Source organism: Rhinatrema bivittatum, chromosome 5, assembly GCF_901001135.1.
Source record: "Rhinatrema bivittatum chromosome 5, aRhiBiv1.1, whole genome shotgun sequence".
NCBI lineage: Eukaryota > Metazoa > Chordata > Amphibia > Gymnophiona > Rhinatrematidae > Rhinatrema > Rhinatrema bivittatum.
This window is the reverse complement of record NC_042619.1, coordinates 247571297-247590812: the sequence shown is the minus strand read 5'-3', so window position 1 is coordinate 247590812 and position 19516 is coordinate 247571297. Positions and strand designations below refer to the sequence as shown.

At 46.4% G+C, this 19516-nt stretch overlaps 1 protein-coding gene and 1 pseudogene across 2 annotated transcripts in view; one reads left to right on the top strand and one right to left on the bottom strand.

Moving 5' to 3' along the window:
* The window catches only part of POLB (DNA polymerase beta), a 90474-nt gene that overhangs the window by 37575 nt on the left and 33383 nt on the right, over window positions 1-19516 (bottom strand). For both annotated transcript variants that reach the window (XM_029603703.1, XM_029603702.1), the window contains exons 8-10: window positions 15308-15359; window positions 13086-13140; window positions 5919-5991 (exon numbers count right to left, since the gene is read on the bottom strand). In XM_029603703.1, the coding sequence (XP_029459563.1) occupies window positions 5919-5991; window positions 13086-13140; window positions 15308-15359 (180 nt within the window). The remainder of the gene's footprint in view (window positions 1-5918; window positions 5992-13085; window positions 13141-15307; window positions 15360-19516) is intronic.
* LOC115091552 lies at window positions 313-2385 on the top strand (annotated as a pseudogene).

Below are 19516 nucleotides of genomic sequence, written 5' to 3'. Positions count from 1 at the left end.
CAGATACCTTGAAGACCCTCTTGAGGTATACCTCGAGCTTCTGGTCCTGTAGGTCTCGGAGGGTGGCTCCACCCGTGACCGGGATGGTTGTCCTTTTAGTGACCGCCGACACTGATGCGTCAACCTTGGGGACCTTGTTGAGATCTAGGTACTCTTCCGGGAGTGGGTACAGCTTGTCCATAGCCCTGCCTACTCTGAGAGTTGTTGAGGTTGTCGCGGCGTTTCCCTCCTAGCGACGGCGTAGTTTGTACACTGTTCAGAGACAGGGATAATTGATGAAAGCATGATATTGCTAGTGCGAAATTGAGCATCATGGCACTGAGGACAAAGAGAAGCCCTTTACAAAACATGCAGAGAGCCACTGATGGCTTGAAAAAGAAGCTTGATAATTCAAATGATACTTTAAATCAACAACAGGAAGCTCTAGAACCTGCCAACAAGATTGACATCTATCACAGATGAATCCAGTTGAAGGAATCTGTCGATGCAAATAAGGAGGCACTTCAGAAGTTGAAGAAAACGGACGAACCTGCTCCAGTGAGGAATTACAATCAAACAAGATGAAGAAAAACGTTTGGTAAAACTGACAAAACAGTTGCAAAAGTTAATAATGGTATTGGAGGAGAAAAATGTGTCCAGAGATTATAATGAAGATGGGAAGGTTCAAGATGTTTCCCAAAGAGAACAGGAAAGTGATGATGAAGAAGATGATGACGAAGAAGAAAGTAGTGAGGAAGATGACAAGGGAGATACTAATAATGAAGATGAGGATGAATCTGATGAAGAGACAGGAACTGTTAGAGAATTTATTACACTTGGTGATTTTCGTTCTCAACAAGAAGGGGATCTTACATTTAAGAAAGGTGAAATCTTGCAAATACTTGATTAAAAACCTGATGGCTGGTGGGTGGCTGAAAATTCCAAAGGAAACAAAGGCTTTGTTCCTAAAACTTATCTTCAGGTATTTAAAATGGAGACTGTAAGACAAGAGGCAAGTGAAGAGGAAAGTGAAGAAGAAGTAGAAGGAATGGATGAAACCATAGGTAGTTCCACTAGGAGGAAAAGCTCCATGACTGGTTCCATTTCTCAGCTGAGTTCTGCAAGGAAAGCCATGGCAGAGATGAGTGCCACTGATGCTTTGACAACCATGGGAGCTATACCTACAGGATTTAGAGCATCCACTCTCTCCCACCTTTTAGAGGAAGGAAAGCAATATCATGCAAGTTACTTTTTGCAGCCTGAACTTACTCCATCTCAGCTAATTTTCAAAGATTTGGTATGGGACCCTGAAAAAGGCAGGATTCAAGCAAGACAGACTCGTGTTTCACTGATTTTGATTTTGTGGAGTTGTAAAATGATTCCCTTGCCAGGGACAAGCATACAGGTGCTCAGCAGGCATGTTCGCCTTTGCCTGTTTGATGGTAACAAGATATTAAGTAACATTCATACAGTTCAAGCTACATGGCAGCCCAAAAATTCCAAAACATGGTCTTTTTCTCCACGTGTTGCAGGTATTCTGCCCAGCTTGCTTGATGGAGAATGTTTTGTCAGGTCTGGTTCACCATCTCCAGAAATTGGGATATTGTTTGAACTTGGAGTTACTTATATTCGCAATTCAACTGGTGAAAAAGGAGAACTAAGCTGTGAATGGGCATTCTTAAAACCTTTTGACTCTAATGGGGTACCTATTCCCATCAAAACCCATGAACTTCCTTTGAATGGTGGCACTCCTTATGAAAAAGGTATTAAAGTGGATCCATCAATTTTAAGACAAGCAAATAGTGGGGTTTTCCATCAGATGATGACACTGAGGAAACAGCCTCGACTTTTGGTGAAACTGAGGTCCAGTGGCTCAAGAAGACGTGACTTGATAAATCTGCTTCCTGAAACCTTAATTGGAAGTCTGTGCAACATGCATTTGTTGGTATTTTAATCGAAAAATTCTTGGCGATATACTCCTGAAAGAGAGAGTAAGCAGGCAAAATGCAGATTTAATCTGTAGCCCTTTTCTAGCAACTTTTCCAAAACTCATGGAGCAGCCTGATATTATGGATGCACTTAGGAGCACATGGGCAGAAAAGGAAAGTACATTAAAGAGATCAGAAAAGAGAGATGGAGAATTCCTGAAATCTATATTCCTTCAGGTGTACCATGACTGTGCATATCCTCTTCTCCAATGTACTTTCCTCAGAGAATCAAAATGGGCAGAAGATGAGACCAAAGCTTCTCGTTGGAAAACAATCGCTGTCTTCCTGAAACGAAACCAAGAACATGAAGGTTCTCTGCACTATCTGCTGTCTCCAGAAAGTATTCATGAAGCTTTTGATGTTTCTGAGAACGTATGATATATTCAGTGAAGCAAGGAAAGCTGTGGCCTCCGCATAAAAGACTTGTAAATCTTGAATGTAGTATTGTGTGAAACTATGTGTAGAAAAAAATGCTCAGTGGATTTTTCTCTATCATATATAAGTATTTTATTTGAATTACATTTTATAAATTGGATGACATTTCTATTCCATATTTTATGCCTTTTACTGTTTTAGTCTGCTTCTATTGTTTCTAATGGATATTTTTATTTCTCTTTTATCCATTTGTATTTTAATGGTACATTGTTAGGCCTTAATTTTATAATTGTAGTTATTATGTACAGCAGTTCTTATTTTATTATTTACTACAGTGTTTACTTTATGAATTTTTAGGCCTTATTTTTTATGTTCATTTTTAGTTATTATTTGTAACTTCTTATTTTATGTATGAGTGTTATGACTGCATTTGTGATTGTATTATTGATTGTTATTTTTTATTGTATTGTGAACCGTTACGATGGCTTGTCTTAGTGACGGTATATAAAAACCTAATAAATAAATAAATATCCCATTCCCTGGACAACAATTGGAGAAGCATATAGTGGAAAGGGAAAGTTTTAGTTGGCAGGCAAGCCCTGCCAGGACAGGATCCCCTTTCTTAGGTCCTGCACTGGTGCCTGGGGTATCCTGGGGAGCATCAATATCCAATTCTCTTAGGACATGGGGGATTAGAGGATCCAATTCATCCTGTTGAAAAAGACACAGGACCCTAGGGTCATCCCCTTCAACCTGCATGAGAGATGCCGGATCATCCTGGTCAAGATCAGGCAGTGTGGGGACCAGGAGATTCTGAGGTGCAGAAGCAGGAACAACAGGGTGGGGCACCAGCCGAACCCTGGAGGACCCTGAGGAACCCCTGAGCCCTTGTAATCCCGGGGATCTGACAATCTGTTCACTTTGGCAGGAGAAGGTCCAGAAGCTGGATCATGTTGCTGGCCCAATCTAGCCAGATAAGCATTGTGCAAGAGGAGAACAAAGTCAGTTGAAAAAAGCCCGGGGGGGGGTAGGGCCGAGGGAGGAGTATCAGGAAACCCCCCGAAGTTGCAAACAAGTCCAAGGGGTTCACATGGTCAGAATTGGCGGCGATGGTGAAAATTCGGGGTCTGGATCATCAAGGCGCTGCGCTGGAGCAGCCGGCTCAGAATTCAAAATGGCTGCTGTTCCTGCGCTAGACGGGAACGGGGCCGACCTCCCCTGAGGCAGATGCGCTGCCGAACGACTGGTCTGCCTCGAGGGACCCTCTCCGCCGGGGAGGCACCTCGAGCATATGCCTTCTCTGGAGAGTTGCGTCCCGGGCTCTCCACAGGCACTACATCGCGAGGATCGTGGCATGGGGGAGGGAGCCAAGCAGTCCGATGCAGAAATCACCACCGGAGGCTGACAGGAGCGGGAAAGAAGAAAAACCTCCGCTTAGAGAAAACCCAACGACTTTATTGGCTTTTTTTTTTTTTTTTTTTAAGAAGAGGAATACTGCCTCTCTGCTAGCGCTGCCCCGAGGAACTTGGCATCTCAGGGCAGCGTGTCGTTGGTGGAAGGGGAGAAGTTGGACCACCAACTTTCACCCCTAAATAGTAAATAGCTAAATCTGTAAAAAAGAGAAGACAGAACTTACTCCCAAAACAGTACAATGTAAAAATGGTGGCAGTTCTGCCTGCAAGTTTCTTAGTGCCCAAACCCTGAGAACACCAACTAACTCCCTTTTTTTTTTTTTAATTTGATCCATCCACAGAAATGAACAAGTGCAAAAAGAGAGTAGAAAAGCTAATTTTCTATCTACAGAAAGTATAACAGGGGAACCGCAAGTTCTAACACACTCATCTGCTGGAGTCAGAGGAATACTGAAGGGACGCAGAGGGTGCACCTGCTTATAAGGGGGCGCCCTTCGAGTTTTTCTCTGACTCCATCTGCTGGAAGGGGGACATAACCCACTGTCTGGACTGATCCGGGTACATACAGGGAACCTGTTTCCAACAGAGGCCAAACCAAGCCACAAGAACCTGGCAATTACCCAAACACTAAGAAGATCCCATGCTACTGATGCAATTAATAGCAGTGGCTATTCCCTAAGTAAAATTGATTAATAGCCATTAATGGACTTCTCCTCCAAGAACTTATCCAAACCTTTTTTGAACCCAGCTACATTAACTGCACTAACCACATCCTCTGGCAACAAATTCCAGAGCTTAATTGTGCGTTGAGTGAAAAAGAATTGTCTTCGATTAGTCTTAAATGTGCTTCTTGCTAACTTAATGGAATGCCCCCTAGTCCTTCTATTATTTGAAAGTGTAAATAACTGATTCACATCTACTCGTTCAAGACCTCTCATGATCTTAAAGACCTCTATTCATATCCCCCCTCAACTGTCTCTTCTCCAAGCTGAACAGCCCTAACCTCTTCAGTCTTTCCTCATAGGGGAGCTGTTCCATCCCCTTTATCATTTTGGTCGCCCTTCTCTGTACCTTCTCCATCGCAATTATATCTTTTTTGAGATGAGGCGACCAGAATTGTACACAGTATTCAAGGTGCGGTCTCTCACCATGGAGCGATATAGAGGCATTATGACATTTTACGTTTTATTAACCATTCCCTTCCTAATAATTCCTAACATTCTGTTTGCTTTTTTGACTGCCGCAGCACACTGAGCTGAGTAGTGACTTCTACGCAGTTATTTAGCGGCGTAGCTGTGCTGCTGAATATCCCATGTAACTTAGCGGGATACGTTATATCCAGCTAATCCCTAGATTCATCAAAAAGTTTTAATAATGCAGGGATAATGCTTGCGCTAACAAAGGATGTGTTATTTTGGAGTTACCGCACCACGTGGTAACTTACCGCTTCGCATCAGTATTGTCGTACAGTGCAGTAAGTTTACCGCACTGTGCAATAAACCCTGCATGAGAGGGGGAGAGAGAGAGAGAGAGAGAGAGAGAGAGAGACTGAGCCTATCTACAAGGCCCTCATAGTAGTTAAGTATTTACATCTCTATAGGAGAGCTGCCTAATAGGTCGAGGTGAGGTGTTAGTGGTGGTGAGAAAACATAGTACAAAATGTATTCTTTGTGAGACTTTCCTCACTCCAAATGATGTCAAATCTTCACCAAGGTGACTGTGCTCTTCGTACGTCTCACTCTACATGCGAAACTGGCCCCTAAACGACCACCAACACCTTACCCTATTAGATGGCACTCCTATAGAGATATAAATAGGTGCACACAGTGATGCCCCTCCCCAGAGTCTCTCTCTCCCCCCAGGCTCAGAAATGGCCAAAATACAATTCCAAAAATTTATCGCAAATTGTGTGATGGCCATTTCGGGCATATCACACAGCTTAACACCAGGGAAAAAGGTGTAGTTATTTCTGGCACAATCAGCCCATTGCTACTGTATACAGTGATGTTTTAAATCTATTAAAGCATTTTTGTAAACTAGATTAAAAACAAATAAATATTAATCTATATAAAAGATGCATTGTTATTCAATAACCTGCAAATACTTCATCATCCCACCTTTACAGCCTGAGGAAGAACTAACAAGAATGTTTTGGGATATTAACCTCGTCGGAAACTGCCACATATTGTAGCGATGTATTCCTGATCTAATTTTTCCACTTCTTTCAATATAATCTCCTGTAGAAATAAAAAACAAAGTATTACTTCCTACAGCAGTTCAAGGGCATCTTCTGCGGCAAGAGTTAGAAAATTCTGCAACAATTACGTGGCACATTTACATAAATCTGCGTATATATTTAATTTTAAATAATGTAAAAGCATGTTTACTTTATAAAAATAGAATAATTCTCTCACATTTCTTGTGCATCAAGTTAATTTTTTTGAGGGGGGAAAGCAGAGTTGCTTACTTGTAACAGGTGTTCTCCTAGGACGGCAGGAAGTTAGTCCTCACAGATGGGTGACATCATCAGATGGAGCCCAGCACGGAAAACTTTTGTCAGATTTTCTAGAAACTTTGACTAGTACACTGAGCATGCCCAGCATACCACTATCCATGCGGGCTCCCCCTTCAGTCTCGCAACATAGAATTCACGAGCGAAAAAATACAATAACAAAACGCAGGAGAACCCAACTCCGCGGGGAGGCAGGCGGGTTTCCTGAGGGTTAACATCCTGCTATCCTAGGAGAACACCTGTTTACAGGTAAGCAACTCTGCTTTCTCCTAGGACAAAAGCAGGATGCTAGTCTTCACAGATAGGTGAATACCAAGCTACAGGCTGTTCCCAGAAACATATATGACCAACCTTCACCGAGAAACAGGTGCCAACAGGCACCAAAACAACTGCAGTGAGGTTGGGAAGACCGGTGGACAGCGTGGTCCCAAACTTAGGGCCTCAGGTAGGAAGAGTTGGGTTTAAGCCTGGAAGAGGTTGCATAGGACAGATTGCCCAAAGCTACCATCTTGCTGACCATCTTTATCCAAGCAGTAGTGGGCCACGAATGTGTGCAGAGAAGTCCACGTCGCAGCGCTACAGATTTTGATGACGGGAACCACCTGTAAGTGGGCCATTGACGCTGCCATAGCATTCACAGAGTGAGCTTTGACCCGGCCTCCCAAATGAAGGCCCGCTTGGGCGCAGCAGCAGGAGATAGAATTTGCTAGCCAATTGGACCCAGTCTGTTTGTCCACTGCAACTCCCATTCTATTCTTATCAAAAGAGATGAAGAGCTGAGTAGATTGCCTGTGGCCTGCTGTGCATCCTAAATAGAAGGTTAAGGCCCTCTTACAATTCAATGTATGTAGAGCCCATTCACCCTGGTATGAATGGGTCCTCGGGAAGAAGGTGGAAAGAACTGTGGACTGATTGAGGTGGAAATCGGTCACCACCTTGGGCAGGAACTTGGGATGTGTATGAAAGACCACCCAGTCATGAAAGAATTTCATGTAGGGTGGGTACGTAATCAAGGCCTGAAGCTCGCTAACCCTGCGAGGTGAGGTGATCACCACTAGGAATAGAAGTTTCCAAGTGAGAAACTTCAGATTGCAGGCGCACATAGGCTCAAAGGGAGGGCGCGTGAGCTGCGCCCACACAATGTTGAGGTCCCAGGACATAACAGGAGGCCAGGGGGTGGGGGGGTGGGGAAGGAGTGTGGGCTTCAATTGAAGCAGGCTCCGCATAAAGTGACCTACTATGAGCTGAACAGAGATGGGCATACCAGTGACACCTTGATGGTACGCACAGACGGCGCTCAGATGGACCCTGACTGAGGTGGTTTTAAGCCCAGCCTCGGATAGGTGCCCCAAATAGTCCAAGAACCTCTGAATGGGGCAGGTGAATGTATCTAAGCCATGTCCCTCGCAGTCGGAAAACCTTCTCCACTTCAATTAGTAAGACTTCTTTGTTTAGCTTGGAGAAGAGACGGCTGAGGGGGGAATATGATAGAGGTCTTTAAAATCATGAGAGGTCTAGAACGAGTAGATGTGAATCGGTTATTTACACTTTTGGATAATAGAAGGACTAGGGGACACTCCATGAAGTTAGCATGTGGCACATTTAAAACTAAATCAGAGAAAATTATTTTTCACTCAATGCACAATTAAGCTCTGGAATTTGTTGCCAGGGGATGTGGTTAGTGCAGTTAGTGAAGCTGGATTTAAAAAAGTATTGGATAAGTTCTTGGAGAAGAAGTCCATTACCTGCTATTAATCAAGTTGACTTAGGGAATAGCCACTAGTATTACTGGCATCAGTAGCTTGGGATATACTTAGTTTTTGGGTACTTGCCAGGTTCTTATGGCCTGGATTGGCCACTGTTGGAAACAGGATGCTGGGCTTGATGGACCCTTGGTCTGACCCAGTATGGCAATTTCTTATGTTTTTATTGATCTGGCTAGATACATTGCTCGCAGGGACATTCCCTGTGCCAGAGCAGAGGACTAAATCTGCACCGCCTCTTGACAGAGGAGAAACAACCCCATTCCTCTCTGCTTGTTGATGTACCACATTGCTACCTGATTGTCTGTCCGAATAAGGATTGCTTTGTGGGACAAGCGGTCTCGAAATGCCCAAAGAGCGTAACAAATCGCCCGAAGCTCCAGGAAGTTTATCTGACATAGAAATTCCTGAGCTGTCCCTGCGTGGGTGGAGGCATTGGTGGTAAGAAGTACCTGAGGTGGGGGTGGCCTGAAATGGGATCCCCTGTTCCAGACTGAAGAGGTTCCCCCACCAGGACAGGGAGTCCTGCTTAAGAGGCGTGATGGAGACACATGCCTCGAAGTCCTAGGACACCTGCTGCCATTGCAACTGTAATGTCCATTGAGCCCTGCGCATGCAAAGATGGGCCAACTGAGTGACATTTATTTTATTTTATATACCGACATTCGATCTCAATCGAGATATCACACCGGTTTACATTCAGGTACTGTAGGTATTTCTCTATCCCCAGAGGGCTTACAATCTAAGTTTTTTGCACCTGAGGCAATGGAGGGTAAAGTGACTTGCCCAAGGTCACAAGGAGCGACAGCAGGACTTGAACCCTGGTCTCCTGGTTCATAGTCCACTGCTCTAACCACTAGGCTACTCCTCCTCCATATGGCCCAACAGACAAAGCAGCAGGCGAGCAGAACCTGCTGACTGCCATGCACTGCGCTCACCAGCGAGGACAGGGCAAGAGCATGATCACGAGGCAAGAATGCTTTGGTCTGACTCGTGTCCAGTCTGGCTCCTATAAAGTCCAGAGGGGGAGACAGGCAGAGGTGCGACTTTGAGTAGCTGATGACAAATCCCAGAGATCGCAGCATTCACATGGTCAGATTCAAGGTGCGCAGTGCTCCCTGGTGGGGGGCACTTTTGACCAGTCAGTTGTCCAAGTAAGGGAATACATGTACCCCACTGACGTCTGAGGTGCATCGCTACTGCTGCTAAGCACTTGGTGAAGACCCGAAGGGCTGAGGCCAAACCAAACAGCAGTACTCGATATTGGTAATGAGCCTGCCCCACCACAAAGTGAAGATACTTCCTGTGGTTTAGGAAGATTGCAATGTGGGCATAGGCATCCTTGAGATCAAGGGAGAAGAGCCAGTCTCCTCTTCTGAGGAGACCATTTTGAACTTTTCCCTCTGAAGGAATTTGTTTAAGGCTCTGAGATGGAGAATGGGGCATAATCCCCAGTTCTCTTTGGTATCAGGAAATATCTTGAGTAGAACCCTCGGCCCTGTTAGCAGAGGGGAACAGGTTCCACCGCTCCTGCGGTTAGAAGGGCGGAGAGCTCTGTCCGAAGTATTTCCGGCGGTGCAGATGAACCCCACGATGGACATGGGGGAAAGACCGCAGGGATGTCTCTGAAATTCAGCCGATACCCCTGGCGAATGATTGTGAAAACCCACCGGTCTGATGTGATGTGTGGCCAGCAGTGGGCGAAATGAAGCAGCCTGCCTCCCATAGGGAGGCAAGCTGCCAGGGGTATGGTGGATTGACTCGAGCTCCCTCACCTCCAGTCAAAACCCTGTGGCGGGGGTCTGGCTAGGACCTGGGGGTACGTGGCTGTTGAGAACGACCCCTGGAACCAGCTCGGGGGCGGGGTTTTGAGTCCGGGACGTGGAAGGGTAAATACTTCCTTTGACGATTGAAAGATTTTCTCAAGTTTGTCAAGAGGCCTTCCTGACGAGGATGACAGATCGGAAGCACTAGCCGATAACTGTTCAAAGGTCTCATTATGATCCTTCAATTGGGCTACTGCATCCCTGACCTTGGCCCCGAAGAGATTGTCTCCTGCACAGGGCAGTTCAGCTAGTTTCTCCTGGACCTCGGGAGAAGGTCCAAAACCTGGAGCCAGGCCATCCTATGAGCACCAATGCCCAGTGTAGCCACCCTAGCCATTGTTTCAAAAACATCATAGGTGGATCAAACCTCATGTTTTCCCGCCTCCAGACCCTGTTGTACCACAGCAGAGAATGCCTCCTGCTGCTGCTGTGGTAGGCCCTCCACCTGTTCCTGGACCTGTTTCCACAGGGTCCAATTGCATTGGGTCATATACAATTGGTAGGAGGCGATGCGGGCGATAAGCATAGAGCCCTGAAATACCTTCCTACCGAGGGCATCCAGTTCCCTGTGATCTCGTCCCGGAGGGGTGGAGGCATGGGTGTGGGAGTGTCTTGGCTTTTTTTGAGAGCGGACTCCACCACCACCGATTGCTGAGGGAGGTGGCGCCTCTCAAATCCCAACGCATGTTGAACCAAATAGATGGCATTCGCCTTCCTATTAACTGGAGAAACTGATGTTCCCAAATTTTTAGGAGATGTTCCTTGAAGATTTCATGGACTGAGACAGTCACCACCTCCTTTTGCACATCAACAAACTGGAGAACTTCCAGCATCTTGTGTCGCGTGTCCTCCTCTGTGAGACATTGGAAGGTAATGACTTCAGCCATGGCCTGGACGAATCTCACAAAGGAGAGGTCCTCTGGCGGAGACCTGCGTCTCTCATCCAGTGGCGAAGGCTCCAAGAGGAGATCACCGGAGTCCTCAAAAAAGGAGTCCGAAGTATCATCTCCCCAGGAGTCATAGGGGCCCTCCTCCTCGCTCGGGTGGGCCCTATCAAAGCTGCTTGGCTAGGGCATCGAGGGCACCGGTGGCTTCGAGGGCAGTAAAGGTACCAATGGTAGAAAGGTTCCCGAAGCCCCAGGCACGGCCTTGGGGAACCATGGCCATGGGACCAAAGGACCCAAGGGTGCTGGTGGCTGCAGCATATCTTCCTTCTCGGAATACCTGACAATGGGAATCGCTCCAGAAGAGGGTATCCGTGGCTGCTGGGGAACCGAGAGTTCCCGGGCACCGGTTGCGTCAGAAGGACACTGAGGACGACATCCAGACGCTCCAGCAGGGGCGCCAATAGAGAAGGTGCAGGCTCCGGCACCGGTATGGGGGCCGGTACCGGGGGCGGTTCAATTCCCCATAGGGCTTGGAGCACCACATTCTGTACCCTGTAGTCCAACTCCTCCTGAAAGTCCATGGAAGCCAGGACTGATGGAGAGGGACGAGGCATCACCGGAGCCCTCCTCAGAGCCCTTGGGAAGCTAGGTGCCTGTCAACGATATCAGTGGGGAACGCCTGGGACTCCCGGGTTTATTGGAGGATGGGGCCTCCTCACCATGGGGTCGCTTCGGTGGAGGCACAGCAGCCGCCGATGCTGCACCAGATCTGGAGCCATGCACCAATGGCGACCAGCGACGGTGCTTTCGGGATTTACCCCAATGTTCAGCCTGATCCTTCCCTGGCATTGAGGACCCTGAAGATCCTGATGCCTTTGAGAGCATCAACGACGGGGAGGGCTTATCACCAGCTCCTCTTTCTCAGGCGATCCTGCCGGGAGCGTAGATAGGAACAAGGTATCTAAGGGCTCCCCTCGGCCCCCGGGTGTTGATGTCCCTGATGCCAGCGTGAATGGAGTAGAATTTTTAGAATTAAAAAGCTTCTCCATTTTATCAGCCAAGCACAACAGCCTTTGGGGGTCATCTGATCGCTCAGCTGACACCCTTGGATGTCGTGCGTTGTCCCCAGGCTGAGGATGCAGACCTCATGTGGATCAGTAATTGACATGAAAAATAACCAGCGAGCGGTCGATGGTCGGCGGCCGTCGAGAAGCGACACGGGAATCGACCACAAGGAGGCAAAATGAAAAAACCTACTACGCCATCGAGGGGCACTGATCGTAGAAGGGGGACCCAAAGCTGAAAAAACAAGAAATTCTGAATGAGAAAACCTTTAAAGAGCTGAGCTCCAAAACTGCGAGGCAACTAACACCATGGAAAAAAAAGAGACTGAAGGGGGACCCCATGTGGACAGGCGGATAGTGGCATGCTGGACATGCTCCAGTACAACAGATTTCGGTAAGGATGTAAGTATAGGCGTCAAGAACTTCACTCATGCCAAGTGTCTATTTCCTCGGATATGTTGTCTGCCTACTGTTCAAGGACTCAGAAGTACTTCTTCCACAGCCTGGTACTAATCTGCTACAAAGCCACACCCGTGACATCTTTAAGGGGTTACGAGTCCTATCTGCACAGCAGGCTTTGTCTTGGTCAAAGTGAGGCCTAACAATTCCATGCAAAATTCAAACCTGGTTCACCTGTATCATTTTATTTGAACTTAAAAATGCAACTGGAGAGTTCTAACACAATAAAGCAGATGATCTGATGAGAAGGTTCCACAAAGTTTAATTTTTGGGAGTTCTTATGCCTGTTGAATCTTTATCAGACTCTTGTAGTCTGCTGCAATGGGCTTTACTGCTTAATGCAAGCTAGTTATTAATGTATGCCTGGTTTTCATTGCTTTGCAGGCCCTGGGGAGGCATGGAGGACGGACAATGTTCAAACTACCCATAGTGCTGCAAAGTCCATGTGCACTTTTTATCCATGGTCTATGCACTAATTTTTAAAGTGAAAATATGCGCTTATTTTCACTTGGAAAATTGCTGAGGGTACAAAGTACCCCATGGACATTTGTACAAGCGTTTTCTGTGGGTACCTGTGTCATGAAAAATAACACATGTAAGGTTTGAATCTAAAAGTATTACATCCCTCCCCAGACCTAAATACCCCCTCCCAAATAATGTGGTTGAAAGCATGAACATTGTGAAATATTGCACCTATTTTGTAGCTGGCCAATAGACAGCCAGTCCCTTTTCCTGGGTAAATTGGAACTTACCCAGGTACTCACTAAGGCTTCTGAAAAATGCCCAACCCATCACTAAATGGGTCACGTGGTCTATTCACCTGCATCTGCAGCATCTCCTTCCGTGGAATCCGTTTCTCAAAATCTTCAAAATATCTGTACACAGAAAAACAAGATTTGTGAGGCAACTGATAGAAACAAAGGAATACTATTAGTAAAGTTATAACAAACCAAAATGGGAATCTGCTCCAGTATAAACTAATTAGTTAATAAGCTAGCCCATCCCCTTCCTTATTCTTGATTCCAAACTGGACCTTATTTTCATTATGCTTATTGTCTCAAATGCATCAATTCGGCTTCCACACAAGACTTTATGCTGTTAGCTCTGTGCTTTTACTGTAGTTCCCTAAAAAAAAAAAAAAAAAAAAAGCATTTTAAAATAATCCTGGGTCAAGGGAAATCAGGCCTGGACTCCAACATAGGCAATGTAGGCAACTGCCTCCGGTGCCAAATTTTGATAGGCGCTGCTACCATGCTGCCATTTGGGCCTGTTCTCTTGAGCCAATGCTGACAACAGCAGCAGCAGGAACTCAAAGAAAAGTCATTGTGGGGCCTGTGAGCCAAACTCTAAGGTGGGCCTGGCCTTCACACAAGTTTTTATGGTAACTGGAATCCCACATAGGAGAAGAGGAGGGGCTGATGCAGAGCCTGTGACCATGTGCTGGTGTACAGGCCCCAGGCTGAATTTGGGTTTCTACTGCTGCTGAGGACGTCGGCTGGAGAGGATATTGAGGAAGAGGAAAACATCCCTTCTCTCACACACACACACATACATTACAGCTCTTCTGATTCCCTCACTACGCTCTCTTCACACACACTTTAAAACTTTACCATCTAACACAGTAACATAGTAATGACAGCAAATAAAGACCAAATGGTTCATTCAGTCTGCTTAGCAAGTTGCTTATGGTTGTAACAGACACGCCAAGCAGGTTACCCCCCATGCCTTCTGTTAAGAGCAGTGACTGCCACTCTGTGCAGGTTACCCCAGGCTTTCAGTTAAGGGTAGTAACTGCTGCTCTGTGTAGGTTACCCACCATGCCTTCTGTTAAGGGTAGTAACTGCTGCTCCGTGCATGTTACCCCCCATGCCTTCTGTTAAGGGTAGTAACTTCCGCTCCGTGCATGTTACCCCCATGCCTTCTGTTAAGGGTAGTAACTTCCGCTCCGTGCATGTTACCCCCATGCCTTCTGTTAAGGGTAGTAACTGCCGCACCGTGTAGGTTACCCCCATGCCTTCTGTTAAGGGTAGTAACTGCCGCTCCGTGCAGATTACCCCCATGCCTTCTGTTAAGGGTAGTAACTGCTGCTCCATTCAGGTTACCCCTGCACCCTTTTCTGTGTTTCCAACCTCTAGCTTCTAGGGATCTGCAGTGTTTATCCCATGCCCTTTGAATTCATCCTCACCACCTATTCCAGAAGGGCATTCCAGGCATCCATCACCCTCTCCGTGAAGGAATATTTCCTGATGTTGGTTCCAAGTCATCCCCCTCTAGAGTTTCATTTCATGATCCCTAGTTCTACAGTTTCCTTTCCAATGGAAAAATGTTTGAAGTTCATGCATCATTAAAACCTTTCAGGTATCTGAAGGTCTGTATCATATCTCCCCTGCACCTCCTCCCTTCAGGGTGTACATATTCAGATCCTTCAGCCTCTCCTCATAAGTCTTCTGATACAAGCCACCCTCATCGCTAAATGCCAATCCCCTCCCACCGCACCCATCTGAACTTGCTGTTAGGAATCACCATGTCTTCCTCCTCCTCTACTGCCTACAGCTGAAGGTCCATGGTTTGAACCATGGGGGATCGCTGCAATGCTGCACAGTTCAAAGCACAACACTTAGTGCTGTGCAGCAGAGGACGATCATATGGCCCAAGGTACTAGGCTGCCACTGCCCTCCTAATGCCAAATGCAGACTGGCCAAGGTGGGCTGGGCGAGAGGTGCACAGGCTAGTGTCACTTATGCTGCTTCAGCCTGGACCTAGCCCCCTGGGCTTACTGTGATTTTGCGAGTAATAGGGAATTCCATGGTAAGGGTCCAATTTTGCAACTCTTGCCATGGTCACAAAATTGCTGGAGACTGGGGCCCTGGATAAGTTTGCATAATGCTGAATATTTATCCATTTCAGCTCTAAGGAACAAACAATTCAGAAAGGGAAAAGCAGCAAATACAAAGGTTAGTATTCTTTGGTTTTCAAATCACCTCAAGCACTCCCAGCTGGCATGCAAATTATTTTATATCAATACTGTCATTAAACACCTACTTCAGTCCAATTCTCTGATGATGGTTTAATTTGTGTTCATTCTTCTTAAGATCTGAAAAAGAAAATGCGAAAAAAAAACAACCCCAAACCCCCCCCCCAGAATATTAAAGTTTGTGGTTCAGGTTTCGAGAGGATAGACAAGTATCATAGGAACGGATTATCATTCAGCATTTCCAGTATAACAGGGAAAGTAGGGAGCAAGGGGAGGACAAATCCTCCACACTTCTAGTACAACAGTGAAAAAACAGCGGGCATTTGAGACGCATATATCCGAATTCTGAAATAAAAAACAATGACAAGAAGTATACCCAAATCACTAAGCTATTATTCATCAGTCACAAAGCCTGCAGCTTTGAAAGAATAAGACAGGTAACATTCCAGAGCTGTGCAGACAAAGAGTATTAACCAAGAAAATGTGTACTTAAAAACAGAGAAATAGTGAGGGCATCTTTGAAACTCCACAGGCCTGCAAGCTCATTTTCAGCAGGAAAGTACTTTTCAAATCTTGTACTTTGCGCCCGCATTGAAGCAGGTGCAAAGGAATTGCCAGAAAGAGATGTGCATCGTTTTTAGATATTGTATCGGTTCGTACTTCATTTTTCCCTGCGGTTAACTTCGTTTTTTCCACATTTTGGGGTTTTTTTGTATTTCACTAATTTCATGTTACTGCGCACTAATACAAAATTCAAATTTTTTCCCAAATTTCGGCAAATTATTGTTTGTTTTGGGCACTCCCAAAACAGGACGAATTAGACAATTTTGCTGAAATTATCTAATTCGTCTAAAACGAATGCACATCTCTAGAAAGCAGATCGCAGAGATGTGAACATGTTTACACTTTCCCTCTCTCGATCTAACCCTGCTCTTGTTTTGAGTGGACAAAAGTACAGGTACTGTTTCCGCACACAAAGGGGGCAATCATCAAAGCATGTTTACCTGCGTTGATTACTGCTCCCATAGAGTCCGGGATACATACTTTACAAGCTGAGAGAGCTCAACAAATATATATCTATTATTAAACTTAACAAAACATTTGCACAGAAATATCAAAAGAAAATTAGTACAGAGAGATATAAACTTTTGATGCATAGCCAAAAATGTCTTTCTTCTCTTGTGTGCTTCTAAACAAATCAGAAAAAACCCATAGTCTATGCCCAAATGAAAATAACTTCTTTAAACTGAAAATAACCCAAACACATGCAAAGCCCAATTACTGCTTCAGAATAACCTGATTTTTTTTCTATCCAAGACTTCTTTTAAAGCAGCACTGCCTTTCCTCATGACCGCTATACTAAGGCATCCACCTTAAGGTATCTCAAAAGGTCCAATCAGGGGCGGTTCTATAGAGGCAGGATGAGGCGACCGCTTCAGGTGGCAGAATTTTGAAGTGGCAAAAAGTGCCCCTTCAAAATTCTGCCCAGCCCCTGCTTCATCGCACCACTCTCCCGACCTCCCTAAGACTCACGAAAACTCCTGGTGGTCCAGCGGGGAGCCTAGGCTCGATCTGCCACTCCTGGGCCATCTGCTGCTACTAACCAAAATGGTGCCGAGGCCTTTAAGCCCTTACCATGTGACAGGGGCTACCGGTGCCGTAGGCTGGTCCCTGTCACATGGAAGGGGCAATGGTCATCTTCAGGCAGCACATTGCCTTGAGCCGCCCCTGGGTCCAACTCCTCTGATGGCAAGGGATGAAGCTTTGCCATGACTGCAGAAATGTAAACCAGGATCTGGCAAATCCCATTCAGCAGTCACTATATCTTTCACAGTTCTGTGGAATGGAAATGTTCTAACCAGTCTGCAAAGACCCTCCTATATTGGGCCTAATCCTTCCACAGTTAGTTCTACTGGTGTTTCTTTGATGACAAGCTCTGCCATGGACTGAGAAAGAACAAAGGGAGGGTTTTCTCTGCTAAACAGTCAGATAATTCGGGGATTGTCCCCCTCTGTGGAGGAATTTCACCCTCCTCTAGGGGGCTCCCCGTTTGGATCATTGTTCCCCTCCAGAACATCCTCTATACACCCAGTCCCTGAATCAACTGAAATCCTTTTCAGAACCTCTTCTGGAGCCAACCTGACATACACCAAGGATGTGGAAGTCTTTCGAGCCTGCAACAGAATAGAAATAACATCCTCAGGATATCTTTTCTTCCTTAAACATCTCCTCTTAAAAGCCAAGCTACTAGACAAAATCAAGCTGCTTGATCTGAAAATATGGGGCCCTGAAGTAGCAGGTTTGGCAGATGTCCCAGTCTCAATGGGCCATCCACTGCTAGACTGATCAAATCTGCAAACTAAGGTCTTTGTGGCCACTCCGGAGACATGTTGATCAGGATGTTGTGCGTCCAAGGAGGAACCAGGGCATCGACCCCTTCCACTCCGTGCTCTCTTCTGAGACTGAAGAAGCGTGGTGCCTTGGCAATTTGCTGTGTTGCCATGATATCCATATGAGGTATGCCCCATCTGCAAGTAATGAGGAGCATTGCTTCCTCCTATAGCTCCCATTCTCCGGGATCCAACTGTTGTCGGCTGAGAAAATCTGCTTGCACATTGTCAGACCCCGCTATGTGAAAAACCGCTACCAAGGCCAGATGCTGATCTGCCCAACATCTCTGCTTCCTGAGCCACCGCTCGACTCTTGGTACCACCCAGGTGGTTGATGTAGGCCACCATCGTCCCATTGTCTGACAGTATTCTGACTGGACAGTTGTGCAAAACAGGTAGAAACTCCTGCAGAGCTAACCACACCACTCTCGACCATTGGCCTTTCACAGACTGGGACTGACACACAGCTCCCCAACCGGAGAGACTAGCGTCAGTAGTCACCACCATCCACAGTGGCACCTCCAGGTCCTCCTTGCAGCACAAATGGTTCCGACCAAGCCACCATGACAGACTGCACCTGGCTGACTCTGTAAGCAGCAGGGGAAGATGAAAATGCTCTGACATTGGATCCCACTGGGATAGCAACTCATATGAGCAAATGCCTATGGAACCAGCTCCAAGGTAGATGACATGCAGCTGAGGACCTGCAAGTAATCCCAAACCCTAGGCACTCAGGCCTCTAAGAGCTTCAGAACTTGAGCCTGCAACTTGACAATATGCTCCTCCATGAGAAACACTTTCCCACTTGGGAATCAAAGTGCGTGCCAAAAACTCCAGGACCTGCGAAGGATAGAGATGGCTCTTGGACACATTCACTATTCAGCCCAAGGATCTCAAGCAGTGCAACACCACTTCCATTGGCTGTCTGCAAAAGTCCTCTGACTTCGCCCGGATGAGCCAGTCGTCCAGATATCGGTGAATCAGCATGCCCTCCTGTCTGAGGGCTGCCGCCGTCATCACCATCATCACCTTGGTGAAGGCCCTGAAAGCTGTTGCCAATCCGAACAGGAGGGCGCAAAATTGAAAATGCCTCCTGAGGATCATAAACCGGAGAAACCTTTGATGATCTGGATGGATCCCTATGTGTAGGTATGCTTCCGTTAGATCCAAGGAAGCCAAGAACTCTCTGCTTTGCACTGCTGCGATGACAGACCACAGAGTCTCCATCCGAAACTGGGGAACTTTGAGAGCTACGTTCACCTTTTTCAAGTCCAGAACTGGACGGAATGTTCCTTCCTTTTTCGGGACCACAAAATAAATGGAATAACGTCCTATCCCTTGCTCCCCCTGGGGGACAGGAACAATGACTCCCAGCATTCGCAGTCGACGGATGGTCTGCCGTACGACCAGCTTTTCTGCCGAGGCACAAGGAGATACCATGAATAGGCTTCTTAGCGGCTGGGCAAATTCTAAAGTGTAGCCTTATCTTAAGCTTAGAACCCACTGGTCTGACATGATTTTGGCTCACTCCTCATAAAATTGAGTTAAACGCCCACCAATGACTGGGAATGAAGAGAGGGCCAGCCTCACCTCATTGCGCGGGCTTGGCTCTGCCGCTACCTTGCCGGAGCCTTCTCTGTTCGCTCTATGGCCATGAAATAACTGGTTCCAGGACTACGACCCCCAAGGTCTGCCTTTGGCCAACCTTGATGGAAACGCCTTCGCCCCCGAAAACGAGAGTGCAAACGAAAAAACCCTTTGGGATCTTTAGGCTTGCCCTCCGGTAGCTTGTGCACTTTATTATCTCCCAGATGCTTTATCAGCTGCTCCAAGTCTTCAGCAAAAAAAAAGCTTGCCCTTAAAAGTCAAAGCTCCATGCTGAGCCTT